General features: G+C 41.1%; 2 protein-coding genes across 2 annotated transcripts; one reads left to right on the forward strand and one right to left on the reverse strand.

Moving 5' to 3' along the window:
* Positions 1 to 1,881: 1,881 nt before the first annotated feature.
* On the forward strand, positions 1,882 to 7,390 carry LOC143768626 (C-X-C chemokine receptor type 3-2-like). Its single transcript, XM_077257268.1, has 2 exons — positions 1,882 to 1,968; positions 5,096 to 7,390. Exons 1-2 carry the CDS (start codon positions 1,918 to 1,920, stop codon positions 6,104 to 6,106), a joined length of 1,062 nt encoding a protein of 353 aa, XP_077113383.1. The 5' UTR covers positions 1,882 to 1,917; the 3' UTR covers positions 6,107 to 7,390.
* A 523-nt stretch (positions 7,391 to 7,913) lies between these two features.
* Positions 7,914 to 21,682, reverse strand: LOC143768627 (trypsin-3-like). The gene is made up of 5 exons (XM_077257269.1): positions 21,622 to 21,682; positions 20,686 to 20,848; positions 19,885 to 20,144; positions 15,759 to 15,895; positions 7,914 to 8,532 (listed from the first exon to the last, which is right to left on the reverse strand). Exons 1-5 carry the CDS (start codon positions 21,659 to 21,661, stop codon positions 8,383 to 8,385), a joined length of 750 nt encoding a protein of 249 aa, XP_077113384.1. The 5' UTR covers positions 21,662 to 21,682; the 3' UTR covers positions 7,914 to 8,382.
* Positions 21,683 to 22,041: the final 359 nt, after the last annotated feature.

The raw sequence follows: 22,041 nt of genomic DNA on the forward strand, positions 1-22,041 counted from the left end.
AGAGACAGATCACACTTCCCTATCTGGCATCTGAGGGAGGAGTCTGGGTTTGGTGAAATCCAGGAGATCTTTACCCAACTGGCTGCATTGTGCCCACTATAGAGTTTGGTGGAGGAGGATAATACTATGAGCTGTTATCAGGGATCAGTATCAGCCTTAGTTCCAGAGAAAATAAATCTTAATTTTTCAACACAACACATTGCGGACAACTGATGCTTCCAACTTTATGGAACCAGTTTGCGGAAGGCTTATTGTGTCCCATCAGTGCAAAAAGCAAATCCCTTTGTTTTGGGGGAGTTTGGTGTAGAAGAAGATGACCGGTGGCAAAGATCCCCAATCTCAACACCATCCAACATCGTCAGATGAACTACAATGGAGATTGTGAGCTTCACAACATCAGGGTCTGACCTCACAAATGATCTTCTGGATGAAGAGGCAAAATTTCCACAAACCCCTCCAAAATATTTTCCCATGAGAGTGGAAGATGTTATAGCTGCAAAAAGGACCGACTTCATATTAATGCCTATAGAACTGGATGTTCTTAAAGCTCCTGTAGATGTGACGTGGAGGTGCCCCAATACCTTTAGCCAGATAGTCTACTTGCAACTTAGTAACTTTGCAAATTAATTTAGAAAATAGACAAACTGGGGCAGCAGACGAGGTATCTTCTGATGTATAAATCAACTTTACTCTCACAGAGCTGGGAACAAGGCAGCTGTCAGGTACAATCTCCTAAACACATTTCAGAAACCATCCATTAGTGGGTCAAAATGGCGTCATCTGCTCAGCGACTAACCTATACATTATTCACTCAGTCTTTGTTCTGCTTCTCTATCATGGGCAGGCTCCTACGTCCACCTGACAAATTCCTCTGCGACCTTACAGCTCTATTTTCAGCTGTAACAGAAATCTGTAGGACTTCCATGACAGTGTAAGCCACTGGCTTGATGTCGATGCTCTATATAGGTGCGTGCTCACCAATTTTAATCATCACAATCTCCTCCCATCAATATCATGGCAAACTTAAAGCACATCATGGATCAAACAGGGTTGATTACTCACTGCCCTGTGGTCCACAGCTTCTATAAACATGACACCAACGATCTCATCTCTCCACCACCAGGCTACATGTATCACCCATAGCGGTGTCCAACAACTGATCAGGTAAAAACTAAACATACATGCAGATTTGCAGCGACTTGAAGGAACAGTAGTATAAGACATAAAATTGAACATAAAATTGTAGATGTAGAGCACGGTAAAGCGTCAGATGATGGGAGCAATAGTAAACTTTATACCTCCGATCATTGCTGCAGGTTCACTCTGCCTTTTGACAGTGTGGGAACTGCGGCTCTCTGACCAGCAGGGATGATTTCACCGCCGATCAAAAGCGGTGTTTGCTGCGCTGTCATGCACATGATAGCGCGACAAACACCCGGTGTTCGGGCAGCTGAACCCAAACGGTAACAGGGACTTCCTTGGGAAGTCTGTGTTCAGTCTCCGTGTCCGAACAGTAGGTGTTCGGTACAGACACCAAATTTTACTACTCGGGTTTGCCCATCTTTAATTCTGACCCCATTCTTTTTCTTTCTTTTTTTTTGCCTTTTCACTTTAACAAAAATTGTAATAAAATGTAAAAAAAATTAAATAAAATGTTAGCTAGAAAAAAAGTAATGATTCTAAGCGAGGTTCATTGTAACAAAAGGCAGGACAGAAATTTAAAAAAATATATATATATATTTTCACAACAGATGATTACAAGCTCATTTGTATTCGATGCAGCTTTTTTTTCTGGCCACTTCCTTTTTTTAGACTAGGCATCCCCTCCGTTTAGGTATCTCGTCATCTTCTTCTCAGAAGCAAAGTCATCTGCATGCAAAGGTGTTTTACTCTCGGGAACATTTCAAGGTCATCACCATGATACTTTATGAAAACGATGAACTTACACCCAGCCCGGATTACGAATATGTGAGTATGAGTAAATATGGTATATTCAAGATCAATTTTAAGTGTAGGAGTTATCACATGAAAAGTACAAGAAGGATGAAAGGTAACAAAAATTTCACAATTTTTTTTTTGCATTTTTCACTGGAAGTTTTTTTTTGTTTGTTCTTTTTTGTGACATTCTTCTTTATTGTTCTTTATAGTGACAAAAATGTCACTATTTTTTTCACATTTTTCACTGAAAGATTTTTTGTTTGTTCTTTATTGGTATATTTTCCATATGACACAATGAAAAGATGATGAAAGCTGTGTGTGCGTGCAACTTTAGTGCCATCCAATATATCTGTACAGCTGTCAGACTGCTAAATCTGTCCCAATTTGTTGAGTATGAACAGTTAACTTTTTTTAATAATTACTCATTTTTTTACAACAGTTGCCAAACATTTTCATTATCACAGCTTTCTATTCCCTTAGCTGAAAATAATATTCTATTAATGAGGAGAGTAATAGAACATTGACATTTTATTTTTACACCTTTTATTATTATTCCTAATACTTTCTTTTCTCTTTTCTCGTATGGAATTTTTTTAACTAACTTATAAAAATGTTTTAAATACAGAATTTGACTTGTTTGTTAATTTATGCATGAATTAATTTAATTTACTCACATTTTATTTGTTTTATGCAGTTACATGCATATACTTTTTTTTAGATCAATTTTATTTTATTTACTTTTATTTATAAATTAGATAAAATTTGGGGCATTTCTATTTTGTTAGAGAGACACATAGATGAAAGTGATAGAATTGAGTTAAACTATATTTGACAATCTGTACAAACCACGTATAAAAGAAAAATAGTCAAAGGTGGATTTTCTTCTTGACACTCTACTATCAAGTGAAAAATCCTTTGGCTAGTATTAACATGGAAATAAGTTGCCCAATAATTGCCAGACAATCCAACTATTTTATTTTAATAAAAGTAGCTAGACAGTTCCCAAAATATCAGAACTTGTTTGAAACGTCCCAAGAGCAACTTTTTTGTTAGCATCTAGCTTAGATTTATTAGATGTACAAGTTATAGTCGGATTAGAGGAAGATAATTTTGTTCACACAAGACTAAAAAGAGCCTATACTTAGAGAGCAGAGGACCGGAGATAAGTTGCCACTTTCGAAGTCAATGGCGCGACAACGGAGCCAATTTTGCATTCACGAATTTCCAAAAGATTTTGCCCCCAAAAATGCCTTGATTTCTAGACTTAATGAAGACATAGAATGACGCTAAGCTAAAATCTCATGCCTTCTTCACTTTTATACATTTTATTTCTTGTACCCAAAGCTGTATAGGTAAATTGGTGGCTGACTCAAACCGCGAAATCCATACGATGCTGAAAACATTGCGGTGAACATTTTTATATAGAACTACAAATATGACCTTCGAAAAGGAACCATGAAGCTGGTAGAGATACTTCTGACCAGTGGTGATAGTTCACTAGCATTATTCCTAGAGATTATTATCCGTATGCCCTTATAATTCTGCTTTCTAATGAACCAAAATAAGGCTACCATAGAGGTTTTCGAGACTTATCATTTTCATCTGTCCTGATTTTATTTTGAGAGTTTTTAACTGCTGAATTGTATGCGAATCTCAAAATAAAAATCAACATGTTACTCTTAAGATGTAGTTTTATGGATTATTGGATGGGCAAGAATACTTCTTCTCCATGGCATTCTATGCTAGGTACGGACATAAGAGGGGAAAATCAGGGCAAATATGAAAAATTACAAACTTACTAACATTGGTGTAATGTGGGGACATTTAGCACTCAACCTTCATCTCTAGTGGGAAAAATCTCAATCCAAAGCCCAAATCCCCGTCACCTTCAGAGCAACCACGAATTTTCTGCAATTGTTTCTGAAAACTTTACACTGTTGGCAACAATGTAGGTAGATGAGTTTGGGAACAAGGGTTTAATACCACCCTCAAGGTAGCATTGCACCGTTTCCTTTCCAATCTTGTGTGCAATGCTTGGATAGACTGGACCATGCTGAGTAACAGAAGCTTGTTGTAACCGTTTTCTGCTCCTGCTAATATGTGAAGATCCTGAATAGGATGGGGGTTCTCTGGATCTCAATTTACCCATAAAGGTGTTTTCTGGTCTTAGGTTACAAGTATGCAGTCACTCTATGTAACTGCAGGCTTGTAAATCCTCACATCAGCCCACTGCGCGTTGTGAGGATTCTCCAGTGCTCGGCAACGGGTGCATGACCATAATACATGGTGTCACCTGCCGACTAGATGAGTATGGACTCACTCAATGCAAGCGCATTGAACAAGGCCAAATACAGTCTAGTCAGAATGTGGCTGGAAGTAGGCAACTCGCCATACTTACGGTCATATGACTGTCTGCTCCCAACACCAACACTGGAAAACCCTCACAGCATGCAGTGCATGCGACGTGATGATTCCCAATTTTGTGGTCAAGTAGAGTGACTGCAGACTTGAAGTTTAAGACCAGACAACCCCCTTTCCAATTTTTCTTTCCAAAGCTTGGACTACATGCAACCTTCCACAGTTAAAATCTAGAAAAATATTAAGAAACTCGTTGTTTTACTCAAGGTGGACTGATTTTGAGATACCCTGAGGGTAAATTACTACTTGCACCAATTTATTTTCTATTTTTAAGCCTCGTTAGATTGACGTGTTACTTAGACGAGTCTTCATATGTACTAGATCGAACCAAAGTTGCACCAAAATCTGGGCACAAAATAATAATCCAAAGTAAGCCAGCCAAGGGGAAGTGTACAGAAGCGTCTAAAACACCTAGCAATTAGCGCCAAATATATCACCCCGCATGGGACAATGTAAGAACTTTGGCGCATCTTCCACCTTTCGGTAAAGTTTTAAGCTGTTTGTTTTCTATCCTGGTGGGCAGGATAGAGAGATGGTTGATAAGCAACAGATGATTAGGTAAGGAAGTATCTCGCATCTGCAGATTTTGCTGCGGATCAGCATGTATTCTGTATCAAATTTCTCAACACTTGATTTTATTGTGTATTTCTCCTTCCCCATTGAATCCATTTGCAAAGCTTGTTATAGAGAGAAAGTTTCAGGATAAGTTTTAATAACGCATTCACTTATGTGTCTCTAGGATTCTACACTCTCCAATTTGGACACCTCGGCTTGTGAGCCAACCGAGTCGTTTTTGGGATACTTCGTTCCGGCAGCCTTGGCGATTGTTTTTCTCATGGATCTAATAGGAAATGGATTAGTGTTAACCATACTGATCAGCAGGCAAACCTCCTGGCATCTAGCAGATCACTATCTGTTCCAGTTGGCCTTGTCTGACCTTCTTCTTGGTCTTACTCTACCATTTTGGGCCGTCCAGTATGGCTACAGTTGGTTGTTTGGTCAAGTGTCTTGTAAGATTTTGGGAGCTTTGTTCACCATAAATATATACAGTAGCATTTTACTCCTTGTTGCTATTAGTTTGAGTCGCTATTTCTCCATTGTCCATGCCGTGGATCTTCATAAAAAGCAACGGCCAATCCATACAATCATGATTTGTCTTTTTGTCTGGGGTTTATCATGCTTTTTGTCTTGGCAAGACTTTTATTTTCGCGACATTGGAGAAAACCTGCTATCCCACACAACAATCTGCATTTACAAGTTTGACCCAGAAAAATCGAACTCATTGAGGATTGCATTACAACTTACAAAAATTGTTATTGCTTTCATTATCCCATTGATTTTTATGCTGTTTTTCTACTCTCGAATATTTTGTACTCTTCAAGAGTCCAGGTTAAACGAATCCAGAAGGTCTCAGTTAGTAATTGTCGTTCTCCTACTTGTCTTCTTCTTCTGCTGGGCGCCATATACATCTTTGCAACTCATCGATACTCTTCAAAGAATGGGCTACTTCTCCTGGAGCTGCCGTTTCGAAGAGATGTTGGACATCGGCTTGGTGATTACTGAGACTTTGGGCCTATCTCATGTTTGCATAAACCCAATTATTTATGCCTTTGTTGGGGTTAAATTTCGAAAAGAAATTTTTAGGATTTTCAAAAGGATATCTGACCAAGTGATCAACTCCAATGTGGTTCTCTCCAGGGAAGGGACAGTCTTAAGTGACACTAATCGCTCATACTCCAAAATTATGTAACGGGGTAATGGATATAAAATCCCAATAGGTGGGCAGCTTTCTTGCCACTGCAGCTCCCTGCCCTGTTCTCTGCTCACTCCTGTGCTTACTTCTAGGCCTCCGAAATGGTTCACGGATTTAGTAGAGCATCAATAACATGCGGGCAACATAGTCAGTGTTGGACGTGCCAGAGGTCAAGGGGTTAGTGGCGGAAGACCGTAGGTTGCAAGTAGAGGCAGGGCACTGCAGTGGCAGGACAGGTGAAGGCCAAATTATATTACTCATGAAGCCTAGGAATAAAAGTGATGGTATTTATGGAAATAAACTGATGTATAACCCCTATAACTATCTTCATTCCTGAGTAATTAGTATTTTCATTAATATGCAAATAATGGGCTAAGTGCTTTGGGCGTTACAGAGTCCTTAATAAGTTTCTTCCTCCCGAGGTTATTTCTCCCTCTACCACCAGCCTGCTTAGCTTGACTGATTGCTCAATGTCTGATTTGCTTTTCTGGTACCTGACGTCATACAGATAGCAACTTAGTAATCCAGCTAAAGAGGCTGGTGCTGGGCAGGGAAAGAACCTCAGGAAGCAGAGGCTCCAGAAGTGTTCGGATATGCTCAAAGCACTTGGCATCTCATTTGCAAATGGATGAAAACTCAAACTACTCTGAAGTGCAGCAACAGATAAAAGATATAAAGGTGTTAATGGATTCTCATTTTCAAAGATCTATATGTTAAAGTGTGCGATTTGGGGGGGTTGAGTTTACTGATGGATTCCCTTTAAAAGGGTTATACACTTTGGATAATGCCTTTATATTTAACGTGCCCCCATATAAAGCTGTTAATAGGGTATCCTGCTGAGGCAAGCTCTACGGTAAGGAATGATCCATGGAAAAAGATGAAACAAATCATTCCTGTTTTCTGTAGTGCCACCCCAGTTCAAATGAAATATTACATAATTCAATGGGATGTCCATGTAATTTATAGAACTGCTATAGATGCTTACAAGCATTTATCTCGAGTAGTAGTCGAGGGTCCTAATCAGGGTATCCCCTTGTCTATTAGCTCAGAGTTCCCTAATAGAACATTCGATATTGGGTTTTCTGGACCCGGCTGCACATTTAATCCTTTCCTTCTTTCCAATAATAAGAATTAACCCATTATTCTTCTGTATCGAAACTGGGATGACAATACAAACACAATAGGGTTTTATGCAACAATCCGGTACATTATGAAAGGATGCATTATTTGCTCAGCTTGGGAGGTTGTGTTACCCTCTGGAAAGTAGTCATTCCAGCCGCTGCAACACCAGCAGGTTGGAAAGTCCAACATGATTTCAATAGTGGAAAAAAGTTGGTGATCTGCGCTGATGGTTGTGTACCCGCAATAAATATACAATAAGCGGTATCAGATTTTCTATGCGGTTTTATTCTCAACGCGTTTCACAGCTAGCCATCTTCTTCCTCAGGAGTAGAACTGTTATGGTTCTCCTGAAGAAGTTTGCTAACTGTGAAACGAGTTGAGAATTAAATTGCATAGATGCTCTGATACCGCATATTAGATCTTTATTGAGATACAGAACCAGCAGGGAAGATCACCAACTTTTTTCAAACTGCTGATCATTTCAAGGAATTTTTTAGTTAATATTGTCTTTGTATGGGTCAAATGATTGTAGAACATGGAGCTCAAAATCTGCTGCTCGAAGGCGTTGACATCGTTCATGCAAACCTTTTTAGTATTGTTAATGTGTTATGTTGAGCAACAGTTAAGTAATATTTCTGTCAAATCTTAATACTTCAGCACAAGATATTGTGGACAATTGTAGTATCTAACTTTATGGGGACATGTTGGAGAAGACCCCTTTTGTGTCCCCATGACTGTGCCAGAGCACAAAGTCCTTACAGACACAGTTGGGGAAGTTTGGTGGAAGAAGTTGACCGGCGGCGGCCACACATCAACTCTATCGAAGAACATAGATTGTGAGTTCGGCCTCTCCCCAACATTAGTGTCTGACCTCACAATTGCTCAGAAAATAAAAGATTGCATTTGCTTCTACTCCCAAGAACAGGTGTTCCTATTTATTTCAGTTTTCTGTTCTATCACAACCGAATAGTTTCTGGGTTGTGGTAAAAGTAAAAAAAAATCCTTTGTTGACTGCACTTGTGGCTGAGAACGGCTCGGGTTTCAGTATTTGCTCAGCAGAGTCAATAACCACAGATGAAAACAGTCACACAAGTTCTAATATCAGAGGCTTTAATGCAGAGTAATATGTGATAAGTGATCAAGGCTTCTTATTAATAGTTGTCAATAACATTCTTGATCCAGTCGTAATAGATGCAGACTTTGGTGTAAACCCCCGGGTATCCAGTTTGTGCACAACCTTGCCCCCAGGATACCACTCCGTATAGTTCTCCGTTGCAGATCAGAGGTCCACCAGAGTCGCCCTGCAAATCCATCAATGTATTACTGTTATATATAATAAATGTAATAAACACACATATATGTCCTCTTACTTGTCTCCCTATGATCTTGAAAATCTTCAACATCCATCCATCACAGACTATAAGTCAGAATTTCAAGCAGAAGAAAGAGAGAAAGAAAGTAGTAGCAGAAGATTTTATCTTAATCACGGAGTAGACGCCTTAAAGAGAGTCTGTCAGCAGAAAAAGACTGTTCAAACCAAGCACGGGTGCTCGGTGCTTCCTGGGCGTGGGTGAGAAGTTCAGTGCACCTTCCCGCCTACTGGTTTTTCATCTATCTCTTCCTCCCCTGGCTGTCAATCACAGAAGTAAGGGATGGAGATAGATGAAAAACAAGTAGATGCATTAAAAGCTTGGCTACCCTAGGGTGCAAAGAGCATCTGTGCTTGGTTTGAATAGTCATTTTGTGCTAATAGACTCCCTTTAACCCTTTTCCAACATCGGGCGTAATTGTACGCTGATATCGGACTCTGTCTCTTTGACATGGGCTTCGGCGATGAACCGACATCTTTTCTGGCACACGTCAGCTGTTTTGAACAGCTGACATGTGCCTTTAAAAGCCGCGGGCGGAATCGCGATCCACCCGCGACTGTTACCTAGTTAAATGCCGCTGACAATCTCTCCCCTTTAGGGGTTAATGGTAAGCCAAATGTATGCTAGGGGATCTCTTGAAAGGGAGGGCATTTTTCGCTATATTTTATAGATGATGTGAAGCTCCAGAATTGCTACAAGCAGAGGTGTCATATAGTCATATGGGGGAGCAATAAGGACATGGGTCTAGGTCCGCACATCTGGCAGAAGTGGTGGCACACATCTATTGTATGCTCAGACATCATGCATGAGAGCAAAGAAGAAACATATACTTGGGAAGGGGAGACGAAGGTAGTGCTACCACCACCACAAAATACATCTCTGTGGTCTTCATCATGCTGCCAAGCAGTCGTATTCATTATCGGGGGCTGCCTTACTGTATGTTTTTTGGGGGTGGATGACCAGATCCATAGTTTGCTTATATGCTGATGCCAAAAAACAGGAATGTAGTAAATTAAATCAAGTATCATAGAAAGAAGATCAAGTCCTAAAAGTTTTGGTGGTTTGGGGTGTGTTGGTGTCAACACTTGAACTGAGCATCATTTTTTGGTTCTTATGCATCGTTATGCATGTTCCCAAATTTAAAGTTTCCCGTAATTTGGTTAATTGCAGATCTCCTTATGTCTCTATATTTCCCCTGTTACAACACGACTTATTAAACAAAGACCTAGATCATCATAAGAATGACACCAACATTTCAGTCCTAATATACGGGGCATTTAACCTTCTCCACCTCCCTTAAACCCCAGTAACATCCCCGACACCTTTTTATGTAAATTAATGTTTTAATTCTTAGGAAAATCTGGAGAAAATAGGACTAGAGGCTGATCTGCTATCTGTGGTTATTTAGGTTTTGTAAAGTGGAACCGAGGGGATTCCAGAGCGGAAACTTAAAACCCCTGAGATGTATTATTTGCCAGTTCCATGAATGACTGACACTCCGTACATACTACTGACATGGAATCCCAATTATTGTGATTGACAGGAGTCCCAGCAGTGAGAACGGTGCAGTCGTCACCACTTAGCACACCCAGGCACGTGCTTGAGCCCGTTGTACCTAGGGGGCCAAATCAGCCCAGATTTCCATTGGCAATATCTGTCGTACATGTATTACGAATGTGGACTCGGCATGTATTGAGATCAGTCAGCTGCATTTACCGCAGGTTTGGTTATATTATATAGCTGGAAATGGTTGGGAGTAGAGATAAGCTGATTAATTCGCAAAACTGCCATCTAGTGTCTAGGTACCTGTTTGCTAGACGGGAGACATGAGAATCTCCTACTTTTTGGTGTCACCAGCAAAGTTTTTAATTAGCCAAGGCTGGCACGATGCCATCTGGGCATCACGTCTCACAGATGATGTTGTGCAAGACCTGTTTAGTTAAATGGACCACACCATGGACTTCGGAAGATAAGAGATTCGTAGGTCTCCCATCTAGCCATCAGGTACCTGCACACCATGGGCTTTGGAAGGTAAGAGATTCGTCGGTCTCCCATCTAGCCATCAGGTACCTGCACACCATGGGCTTTGGAAGGTAAGAGATTCATAGGTCTCCCATCTAGCCATCAGGTACCTGCACACCATGGGCTTTAGTAGGTAAGAGATTCGTAGGTCTCCCGTCTAGCCATCAGGTACCTGCACACCTTGGGCTTTGGAAGGTAAGAGATTCGTAGGTGTCCCATCTAGCCATCAGATACCTGCACACCATGGGCTTTGGAAGGTAAGAGATTCGTAGGTCTCCCGTCTAGCCTTCAGGTACCTGCACACCATGGGCTTTGGAAGGTAAGAAGTTCGTAGGTGTCCCGTCTAGCCATCAGGTACCTGCACACCAATGGCTTTGGTAGGTAAGAGATTCATAGGTCTCCAGTCTAGCCATCAGGTACCTGTGCACCATGGACTTTGGAAGGTAAGAGATTCGTAGGTGTACCATCTAGCCATCAGGTACCTGCACACCATGGGTTTCGGAAGGTAAGAGATTTGTAGGTCTCCCGTCTAGCCATCAGCTACCTGGACTCCGGACTGGAGTCTTGCGAATCAATCCAGTTGTATGGACCCCAAATAGGTAATGCTAAAAACTACAGCTCGTACTGAAAAATACAATTCTAGCAACTGGAAAATAGGAAAAATTATAGTTCTTGGGAGGAATTGTCGAAACATCAAAGCGAAGAGTTGTCCAGTGAGACTCTGTTACCCAAAGATCCTGTGGCCAGCCCTTAGTGGGACTCAAATGGTCAAACAAAGGGCAAGTTCTTGCCAATCCAGCACTGCATGATGTATTCTGTATCGGAGGAAGTAGTCAGTGTGTATATTTCTGTAGGTAGAGAACCTGCTAATGCTTAAATCGAGCCTTTCGCTATGACTCTGAGGGGTCATAAACTCTGAACAGTAAAGTAACATGACCACAGAACTTTACATATTAATGCAATGAGATAAAGTTACAAAAGAAAATTCTCACGGTGTGACCCAACTGATGATTGATATCAAGTTGTGTTTGGGTGGTGGATGTGTCAGACGGTGTCATCACAGCCCTGTGTGGGAGAGCAGCTGCTACATTACTGAAATGTTACTTCTCCACATCAGTTATTATTCCTGGTTCAAAACTACAAGTCACAACATGTCCTCAGGGCCAAGTGATAATTTTGCAACTTTTTGCAGACCAGTGTTAATACTAATTCATGTTTGATCAACATCATGTTGTTCCTCTTGGAATTGTATGAAAAATTGACAATTGGGTAATCTATAGTAATAAGATGTATCTCCAGTGGGCATAACTATGATAGGTGTAGGGGTTGCCATCAACCCAGACCCTGGAGCCTAGGAGGCCCTAAAGGCCCCTTTTGGCCAATATAAAAAGACTTGCAATAATTATGGGCCCTATTGGAGCTTTTGCATTGGAGCCTACAAGACACAAGTGACGCCACTGGGTATCTCTATACATTGTGACACTGGTTGGGCAATGTCGGACTGGGCAAGGAGATGCCCCATTGAGCAGAGTGATGCCCAGTTGAAGAGATGAGCAATTGACTTCACACTGTATCCGGTTCTCTATGGCAGCCAGTTTCAACTCCCGGTACCCGGAAACCTCGAATCGGTGTGTGTAGCGCTCAATAGTCCATATATCTATCTATATATATATAATTGCCTAAGGGGTACTTCCGTCTGTTTCTAACTTCCGTCTGTCTGTCGCGGAAATCCTGGGTCGCTGACCAATCAGCGACAGGCATAGTCCAGCTGCGAATTGGCCCCTCCCTACTCACCTCCAGTCAGTGCCCCCTCCATACTCCCCTCCAGTCAGTGGCCACATAGGGTTTTTGCAGTCCACTACACGGAGTGCATTACACCACGGTATAACGCGGTGTAACGCACTTCGTTAACACTGCTATTAACCCTGTGTGACCAACTTTTTACTACTGATGCTGCCTATGCAGCATCGCTAGTAAAAAGATCGAATGTTAAAAATAATTTTTAAAAAAATCATTACATTCTCACCTTCCGGCACCTTTTCCGCTCCTCGCGACGCTCTGGTCCCAAGACTGCATTGCGGCAATGACTACAGATCACGTCGTCACAGATCACGGTCTCGCGAGATGATGACGTAGCGGTCTCGCGAGTCCGCTACATGACGACGTGTTAGTGCCGCAATGCATTCTTGGGACCGGAGCGTCGCGAGGAGCATCGCTAAATGCCTGGGCTGGATCCGGGGGCCATCGGAAGGTGAGTGTATAACTATTTTTTATTTTAATTATTTTTTTTAACAGGGATATGGTGCCCACATTGCTATATACTGTGTGGGCTGTGTTATATACTGCGTGGGCTGTGTCATATACTACGTCTCTGTGCTATATACTACGTGCCCGAGTTATATACTACGTGGGCTGTGTTATATACTACGTGGCTGTGTTATATACTACGTGGGCTGTGTTATATACTGCGTGGCCTGTGTTATATACTGCATGGGCTGTGTTACATACTGCATGGCCTGTGTTATATACTGCGTGGGCTGTGTTTTATACTACGTCTCTGTGCTATATACTACATGCCTGTGTTATATACTATGTGGGCTGTGCTATATACTACGTGGCTGTGCAATATACTATGTGGGCTGTGTTATATACTATGTGGCTGCTATATACTACGTGGGCTGTGTTATATACTACGTGGCTGTGTTATATACTGCGTCTCTGTGCTATATACTACATGGGCTGTGCAATATACTGTGTGGCTGGGCAATATACTATGTGGCTGTGTTATATACTGCATGGGCTGTGTTATATACTACGAGGGCTGTGTTATATACAACGTGAGTTGTGTTATATACTACGTGGGCTGTGCTATACACTACGTGGGCTGTGCTATATACTATGTGGGCTGTGCTATATACTACTATACATATTCTAGAATACCCAATGCGTTAGAATCGGGCCACCATCTAGTATATATATACACTCACCGGCCACTTTATTAGGTACACCATGCTAGTAACGGGTTGGACCCCCTTTTGCCTTCAGAACTGCCTCAATTCTTCGTGGCATAGATTCAACAAGGTGCTGGAAGCATTCCTCAGAGATTTTGGTCCATATTGACATGATGGCATCACACAGTTGCCGCAGATTTGTCGGCTGCACATCCCAAAGATGCTCCATACAAGGCAGGATGGATCCATGCTTTCATGTTGTTTACGCCAAATTCTGACCCTACCATCCGAATGTCGCAGCAGAAATCGAGACTCATCAGACCAAGCAACGTTTTTCCAATCTTCTACTGTCCAATTTCGATGAGCTTGTACAAATTGTAGCCTCAGTTTCCTGTTCTTAGCTGAAAGGAGTGGTACCCGGTGTGGTCTTCTGCTGCTGTAGCCCATCTGCCTCAAAGTTCGACGCACTGTGCATTCAGAGATGCTCTTAGGCCTACCTTGGTTGTAACGGGTGGCGATTTGAGTCACTGTTGCCTTTCTATCAGCTCGAACCAGTCTGCCCATTCTCCTCTGACCTCTGGCATCAACAAGGCATTTCCGCCCACAGAACTGCCGCTCACTGAATTTTTTTTCTTTTTCGGACCATTCTCTGTAAACCCTAGAGATGGTTGTGCGTGAAAATCCCAGTAGATCAGCAGTTTCTGAAATACTCAGACCAGCCCTTCTGGCACTAACAACCATGCCACGTTCAAAGGCACTCAAATCACCTTTCTTCCCCATACTGATGCTCGGTTTGAACTGCAGGAGATTGTCTTGACCATGTCTACATGCCTAAATGCACTGAGTTGCCGCCATGTGATTGGCTGATTAGAAATTAAGTGTTAACAAGAAGTTGGACAGGTGTACCTAATAAAGTGGCCAGTGAGTGTATATATATATATATATATATATATATATATATATATATATATATATATATATACACTCACCGGCCACTTTATTAGGTACACCTGTCCAACTTCTTGTTAACACATAATTTCTAATCAGCCAATCACATGGCGGCAACTCAGTGCATTTAGGCATGTAGACATGGTCAAGACAATCTCCTGCAGTTCAAACCGAGCATCAGTATGGGGAAGAAAGGTGATTTGAGTGCCTTTGAACGTGGCATGGTTGTTGGTGCCAGAAGGGCTGGTCTGAGTATTTCAGAAACTGCTGATCTACTGGGATTTTCACGCACAACCATCTCTAGGGTTTACAGAGAATGGTCCGAAAAAGAAAAAAAATCCAGTGAGCGGCAGTTCTGTGGGCGGAAATGCCTTGTGGATGCCAGAGGTCAGAGGAGAATGGGCAGACTGGTTCGAGCTGATAGAAAGGCAACAGTGACTCAAATCGCCACCCGTTACAACCAAGGTAGGCCTAAGAGCATCTCTGAACGCACAGTGCGTCGAACTTTGAGGCAGATGGGCTACAGCAGCAGAAGACCACACCGGGTACCACTCCTTTCAGCTAAGAACAGGAAACTGAGGCTACAATTTGTACAAGCTCATCGAAATTGGACAGTAGAAGATTGGAAAAACGTTGCTTGGTCTGATGAGTCTCGATTTCTGCTGCGACATTCGGATGGTAGGGTCAGAATTTGGCGTAAACAACATGAAAGCATGGATCCATCCTGCCTTGTATGGAGCATCTTTGGGATGTGCAGCCGACAAATCTGCGGCAACTGTGTGATGCCATCATGTCAATATGGACCAAAATCTCTGAGGAATGCTTCCAGCACCTTGTTGAATCTATGCCACGAAGAATTGAGGCAGTTCTGAAGGCAAAAGGGGGTCCAACCCGTTACTAGCATGGTGTACCTAATAAAGTGGCCGGTGAGTGTATATATTATTTCTCAAACCTCCCATGAAACAAAAAACATGGAGAGCTGAAGGGAACAATGCATTTAATGAGAAATATATGATGATGGGAGAGGAGGGAGATGCAGCTGCAGCTTTTACTGTTTCAGAGATTGTGAATAGTAAGGTAATAACATCTCATTGGCTCAGTTTAGACATTAGACTAGGAATAGTCCTTACAGCAAAAAGCATATAAGTAAGTTGTTAGAAGTCCCCCCTTACTTCCCTTTCCCATAGGACTAGTTCCAATGAATGTAATGATACACATCTTTCTTTCCATACTTACCTGACACGAGTCCTTTCCTCCCTCTAAGTAACCGGCACAGAACATATTATTGGTGATTTTGTTGGGATAAGAAGATTTACAGCTTGAGGTCGAAAGAACAGGAACATCCAAACATTGTAAGTTATCTGGATACTGAACTGCAAAAAAAATAAATAAAATAATTGTCAGAGTTAAATATATTTTCGTGCATGTTCATTTTTGCTTTTTTAATGTGTTCCAAAATTGCTGGAGCTCATAAATTAAAATTCAACAATTCTAAAAATTAGAAATGGTGAAGGGGGCTGGCTGACTGGCTCATTGCAATAACTACGCTAGCCCCTCTCTCTCTCTCTATTAGCCATGATAAAGAGAGGGATGGCTTAGTTATTTAATGAGCCAGTTAGCCAGCCCCCTTCTGGGAGAGAAGGGGCTGGCTCATTTAAATAACTAAGCCATCCTTCTCTTTATCATGACTAATAAAGAGACAGAGAGCTCTCTATTAGCCATGATAAAGAGAGGGATGACTTAGTTATTTAAAGAGCCAGATAGCCAGCCCCCTTCTCTCCCACTATTAGCCATGATAAAGAGAGAGATAGATTAGTTATTTAAATTTACCAGTCCGCCAGCCCCCTTCATGTCTTCTAATTTTTAGGAGAGATATCATTTGGAGTTCCAGAAATTTTGGAACACATTAAACACCTAAAAAGTAGCAGATCAGAGATGTCCTCATGTTTCATCACTCTGCGTCGGGTTTTCTCACTGTTTCATGCAAATGGAATAAGTTCTTATAATAGATACTAAAAGAATCACAAACTTTTCATAAAAATGAAACACAGCCCCTCTTCTATGTGGTACCTCCTTAAAGAATGAACAATATGTTTATTTTTTCAGCCTCCTGATTTCCTGGCTGCTGGGGACGATACTCCTGATTGATTGACATAGCCCAGGTTGTGTATGAGTCAGTCTTGCCTCTGCAGAAACAGATGCACAGCTTGGGTTGCACTGAAGCTGGCCAGAATCACTGGAGTGCACTGAAAGTGACTAAGCTTCAGGGCAGTGCTTACAAGCTCAGCATGAAAGAGCTTGTAAGCATTGCACATTTTTACCACCCGTGGGCGATCCTTTTGGCAATGAGTAAAAAACAATAAAATAAAAAGTAAAGATTTGAGGAGAACATAGCCATTTTTTAATAAGTAAATTGCAAACTTGGCTATTTTTTTTACAATTTTTTTTATTCTAGCCATCTATAAAAACTTTAAAATTGGTGAACAGACTATGGTGATGGAAAGCTTCAGAAGTTAGTTAAATATTAAATATTTCAGCCAATTACAACATTTTTTGCTGTGTAATCTAAGAGCAGCAAAATGTAGGGGAAGAAAGCCCGATTCCAGTGATGTATCACTTACTGGGCTGTTTGGTGAAGTTGTGATAGAATCCCTGTTTTCTCTGCTGCAGATCTAGCAGTAGTCAGAATTCTGAGCTGTATATAACCCTGTCCACAACACTGATTGGCAGCTTTCTGTGTACACTTTCAGCAAGCTGCCAATCAGTGGTGGGGGGTGTGGGTACACAGACTAGCTGGACTGCCTAGCATGCAACACCTAGTCCTGCAGTGATAATCTCCTGCTGATATAACACTGATTGTATTGAAACTACAGCAAGCTGCTGAGCAAGGGGCACATACCTGGAATCAGACGCTCTGCCCCTATATTATGCTTCTCTGATAAATTCCCTTTTTCCCTTTAATGATTTGCCACTGCAGTAGAGCTACATCTAGGAATACATGGCAAACATTTCTCCAAATTCTGCACAAATTACTACTGTCCCTGACTATTGCAGTCTCAGAATTATTCACCGCTTCATGACAAATATCTTTAGTACATGTTCTCTGGCTGTTATAACCCACTGCAAAAAAATGATGCATCGCCAGACACCAGCTTCTGCAAGTGTTCCTGAGGAATCTTATCCGAAAATCTCATGAGCAATCACCTTTGAGTCACTCATATCCTTGGGTTAGCATTTACTGCAACCTCTTTATTCGAATCCCACCAATTTCCTATTGGGTTCAACTCAGGCGACTGTGACAGCCATGTCAGAATCTTCCAGGACTTTTTTTTAAACCAAGCTATGTTGGAATTTGAGGTAAGCTGGAGATCATTGTCATGCTGAATGGTCCAATGATGCCCAAACTTCAGCTTCTTCATAGAAGGCATGACATTTTGTCCTGGGATTTCCTGGCACTTGTTGAATCCATCGTGTTCTCCACATGCTGCATGCTTCCAGTGCCAGAGTAAGCAAAGCAGACCCAGAGCCTGACCACCTACTACTGAGCTTCACTGTAGGCATCACTGAGTCTCCACCATGCTTCACTGTACGCATCACTGAGTCTCCACCATGCTTCACTGTAGGCATCACCAACCCCACATCATGCATCAATGGAAGCATCACCGAGTTCCCACCATGACATTTCTTGTGTTTTTGAACCAGTTGAGGTGATGTCTTGGAAACATGCCATGGAGTACTTCAGCGTTTAATATGCACTTTTCTGTGCAAATTGAAACCTCAGTGCCTGCTGCCATCAAATCTTGGTGCAAGTCTTTTGCAGTTGCTTGGTTTTTGCTTAACTACCGGCATCCTCAAGAATCTGGTGGCAGTCTGTAACAGCTTCCTCCTTCTGCCACATCCAGATAATGTCGTCAATGTTCCTGTAACTTTGAACTTGTGAACTCTGCATTCATCTGTATCTCTAGGAACATTCAATGTCTTTGTACTTTTTTGCATCCTTTTCCTAGTTTGTACAAGGCAATGATCACTTCTCTTAACTTTTTGGACCTCTCTCTTGACTTAGCCATGCATCAAACATGCAGTCAAATGTCAAAGTCAACAAACCCCCCAGTTTGTTTTATTGTAAGCAAACCTGAGGGCACTTAAATGAAGCCATTGATACATTTCATCTGGTGACCTTGACATAACACATGATTTGCCCATTGGTAATCTTATGAAGGATTCTATCATAGGGTTAAATAATTCTTAAAAATGTATCATATTTATTACGCTGAGCTATGTGAGCTGATTGCTTTTTGTTTCTTTGTTTTTTGCTTTCAGGAGAAAAGCTTGCACATTTTTCTAATAAGCCTAATTTGCAGTAGGGAGTGAACACTTTTGAACTCAAATGTAAAGAACTAAAGATTAAACATTATACCCCATTGCCCCAGTAGGACAACCTCTTTTCTAGAGCAAGCCATCTTAATAATCATCTGACTATCGTAAACTTAGTTATCAAGTGTTATGGCCAAAAAAGATCAACACATTTCTTCTGCCTTGGCCATTACATGGTGCCCATTAATATTAGTTGAATGGACCAACCTAGGTTTCCTAGAACAGAAGCTAAAAGACATAAGTCCCGAAGGATGATCCACCCTCTGGTAGATGTAAATCCCAATGTAGATGTAATTCCCGAAGAATGATTCCCTTTCTAGTACAAGTAAGTTCTGAAGTATGATTCTCCCTCTAGTAGAAGTAAGTTCCAAAGGATGATTCAACCTCTACTAGACGTAATTCCCGAAGGTTGATTCAATCTCTAGTAGAAGTAAGTTCTGAAGGATGATCCACCCTCAAGAAGACATAAGTCCCAAAGAATGACTCAACCTCTAGTAGAAGTAAGTCCCAAAGGATGATTCACCCTCTAGAAAACATAAGTTCGGAAGGATGATCCACCCTCTAGTAGACGTAATTCCCAAAGGATGATTAACCCTGTAGAAAAAGTAAGTCCCGAAGAGTAATTCAACATCTAGTAGAAGTAAGTCCCAAAGGATGATTCACCTTCTAGTAAACATAAGTTCCAAACGATGATTCGCCCTCTAGTCGACTTTTTTCCCAAAGGATGATTCACCCTGTAGTAGACGTAAGTCCCGAAGGCTAATTCACCCTCTAGTAGACATAAACCCCAAGGATGATCCACCCTCTAGTAGACATAAGTCTGGAAGGATGATTGACCTTCCATCACATTTAATTATCATAGTATCATGTATAAAGACAGGTTGTCCAGATTGTAATTGTGCAACCTTGTCTTGTAAAAAAAAAGGCAATTTAATTCGTAACAATAAGATATAATCCCAAAGAGAGATGAACGTTATAGAAAACTCACCACCAGATGTTTTCAGATTTCCCCAGCCGGATACCAGGCACCAGCTTCCCTCAGAGGGACAACTACTGGCAATGGGAATAGGTTGGACATATTGGTTAAACTGTGCCGGCTCGGCTAGTTTGACCATCATAAAATCATGGTCTATGTAATACTCGTTGTAGTGGAAGTACTGATAAGCTTTCTCCACCTGGATATGTTGCTCACTACCCTCTTCCTTTGTTGTATCGTGTTCTCCAAGATGAGCAATTAAAGTCTTGGGTCTACAGAAACAGTAAAACATCAGGTAAGATCAAGTTTTTAATTTTTCCCTGAAAAAAAGTCAAATTTTCATGGCTAAAAACGAGAAAGTAAAAACTAATTGGGTACCAACCCATTGGTAAAAATCTGAGCTATAAAGATCACCACAAAAAAACAATACCAGGATTGACGTTTTTTGTTTATCCAACTTCCCAAGAAAAACAGAAGAAATGGTGCCAAAAAAGTCGCACCTCGTTCTGCAAAACACGAGACCTCAAACAGCTTTGTTGTCAGAAAAATAAAAAACGTTTTGGGTCTTAGAAAAAGCCAAAATAATAGATAAAAGTTAATCACGTCATTATTTGTTATCCAAAATGATGATATTAAAAATACAATTTGCTCTCATTCGACAGTGCCAAGGGAAAAATAGAAAAGTTGAAAAGCAAAATTAATGCAAAAACTGATTGCTTTCTTATGGTGTAACAAATGGAAAAGAACTTAAGTAATTTTCTTATACGAAATGGAGGATTCTTTAGCTATATATTCTATATCTCCAGAGCTTACTGCTTGTAGCAATGAGCTGCTGAGATGATCCATCGTGCGGAGATTAGGGATCCTCCACACCAGCGGTTTCCACTATAGGTGAAATAAACTTGCCACGGCTGAGAATGGCGAGGACACTCATATCCATTAATGATCTTATCGTCATCGTCCAGAGGAGCAGCCACTGAAAAAAAATAGTTTTATGGTAAATTCATATTTAGGGCTCTTAAACATGGCCGTGTTATGGCTTAATTTTGTACAGAGCCAAATTTGACCTAGAAGGAAATTTTCACTTTTCCTCTAGGTCAAAGCAAGACAATCTGCCAACACACCGTGAGTTCATATTACATCTGCTTATTGAAGTCTATGTAGGGGGGAGAAGGAGATCAGAGTGATAGAGAGAGGGATATACACACAGACAGATCAAGATGTTGCTTTTTTGTGTTTATCTCACCAAAGAGTTGGCATCACAGCTACACTGCTCAGTACTGCTGTGTAATATCTTCCTTGCTGTCATTGCTGTTTCTAAGCATGTGCTACATGCAGACAGGAGAGCAGTCTATGGAGGAGAGAAGTAAGTAGGAGGCACAGCCACACTGCGATGCTGCTGCTTTCTGGTGTTTTACGTCACCCTGGATTCACATCTATAATGCTCAGTAATGCAGTATACTTTCCTCTATACTGCTGCTGCTTTTTAACATATGCTAAATATAGACAGGAGAGCAGGAAATCCTTATGTCTGTTTGTGTTGTGTATGGAAACATAGCAGCTATTCTACACCCACTAGCTCAGAGTCAACTGAAAATTAGAGATAGAACCTTCAAAGAGGAAAACTGGTGAAAAATGAAGTCATATGGTGGTTAGACATGGTGTTGTTCCTCATATGCACTCAGGACAGCTAAATCTAAAATGACAGATATGCTTTAAGAAAGGCATTCAGACATCTATGGTTGTTACCTGCTATCCCAAGGAACATCAACACCCAGAGAGAACGCATATTTAGCTGATCTTAGTTCTGCCTTGATGTGATATAAAGTATTGAGGTCTATGGTCAGTTGGGTGAATCCTTTATAGGACCGTTAGAACTCAACATCTTGTAACTTCACATGGATCATCTCCAGACACCTGCAAGTTCCCATATTAACTCAAAACACCACACAGGGAGCAATCACTAGGACCCATATCTTTAACCATGAAAGCTGTTTGTACTTGTATTTGGCTCATTGAATCGTAATTACTATATTTAAGCTTGGAAGAGTCTCAAAGTAAAAAAAAATCCTGAAAGTATAACAAACACTCATACAATAACAATTGTAAAATACAAAAATAGACCATAAAAAATGTACAAAATCTTAAGATTCTAAACAGCGCTATACA

Source organism: Ranitomeya variabilis, chromosome 4 (assembly GCF_051348905.1).
Source record: "Ranitomeya variabilis isolate aRanVar5 chromosome 4, aRanVar5.hap1, whole genome shotgun sequence".
Classification (NCBI taxonomy): Eukaryota; Metazoa; Chordata; class Amphibia; order Anura; family Dendrobatidae; genus Ranitomeya; species Ranitomeya variabilis.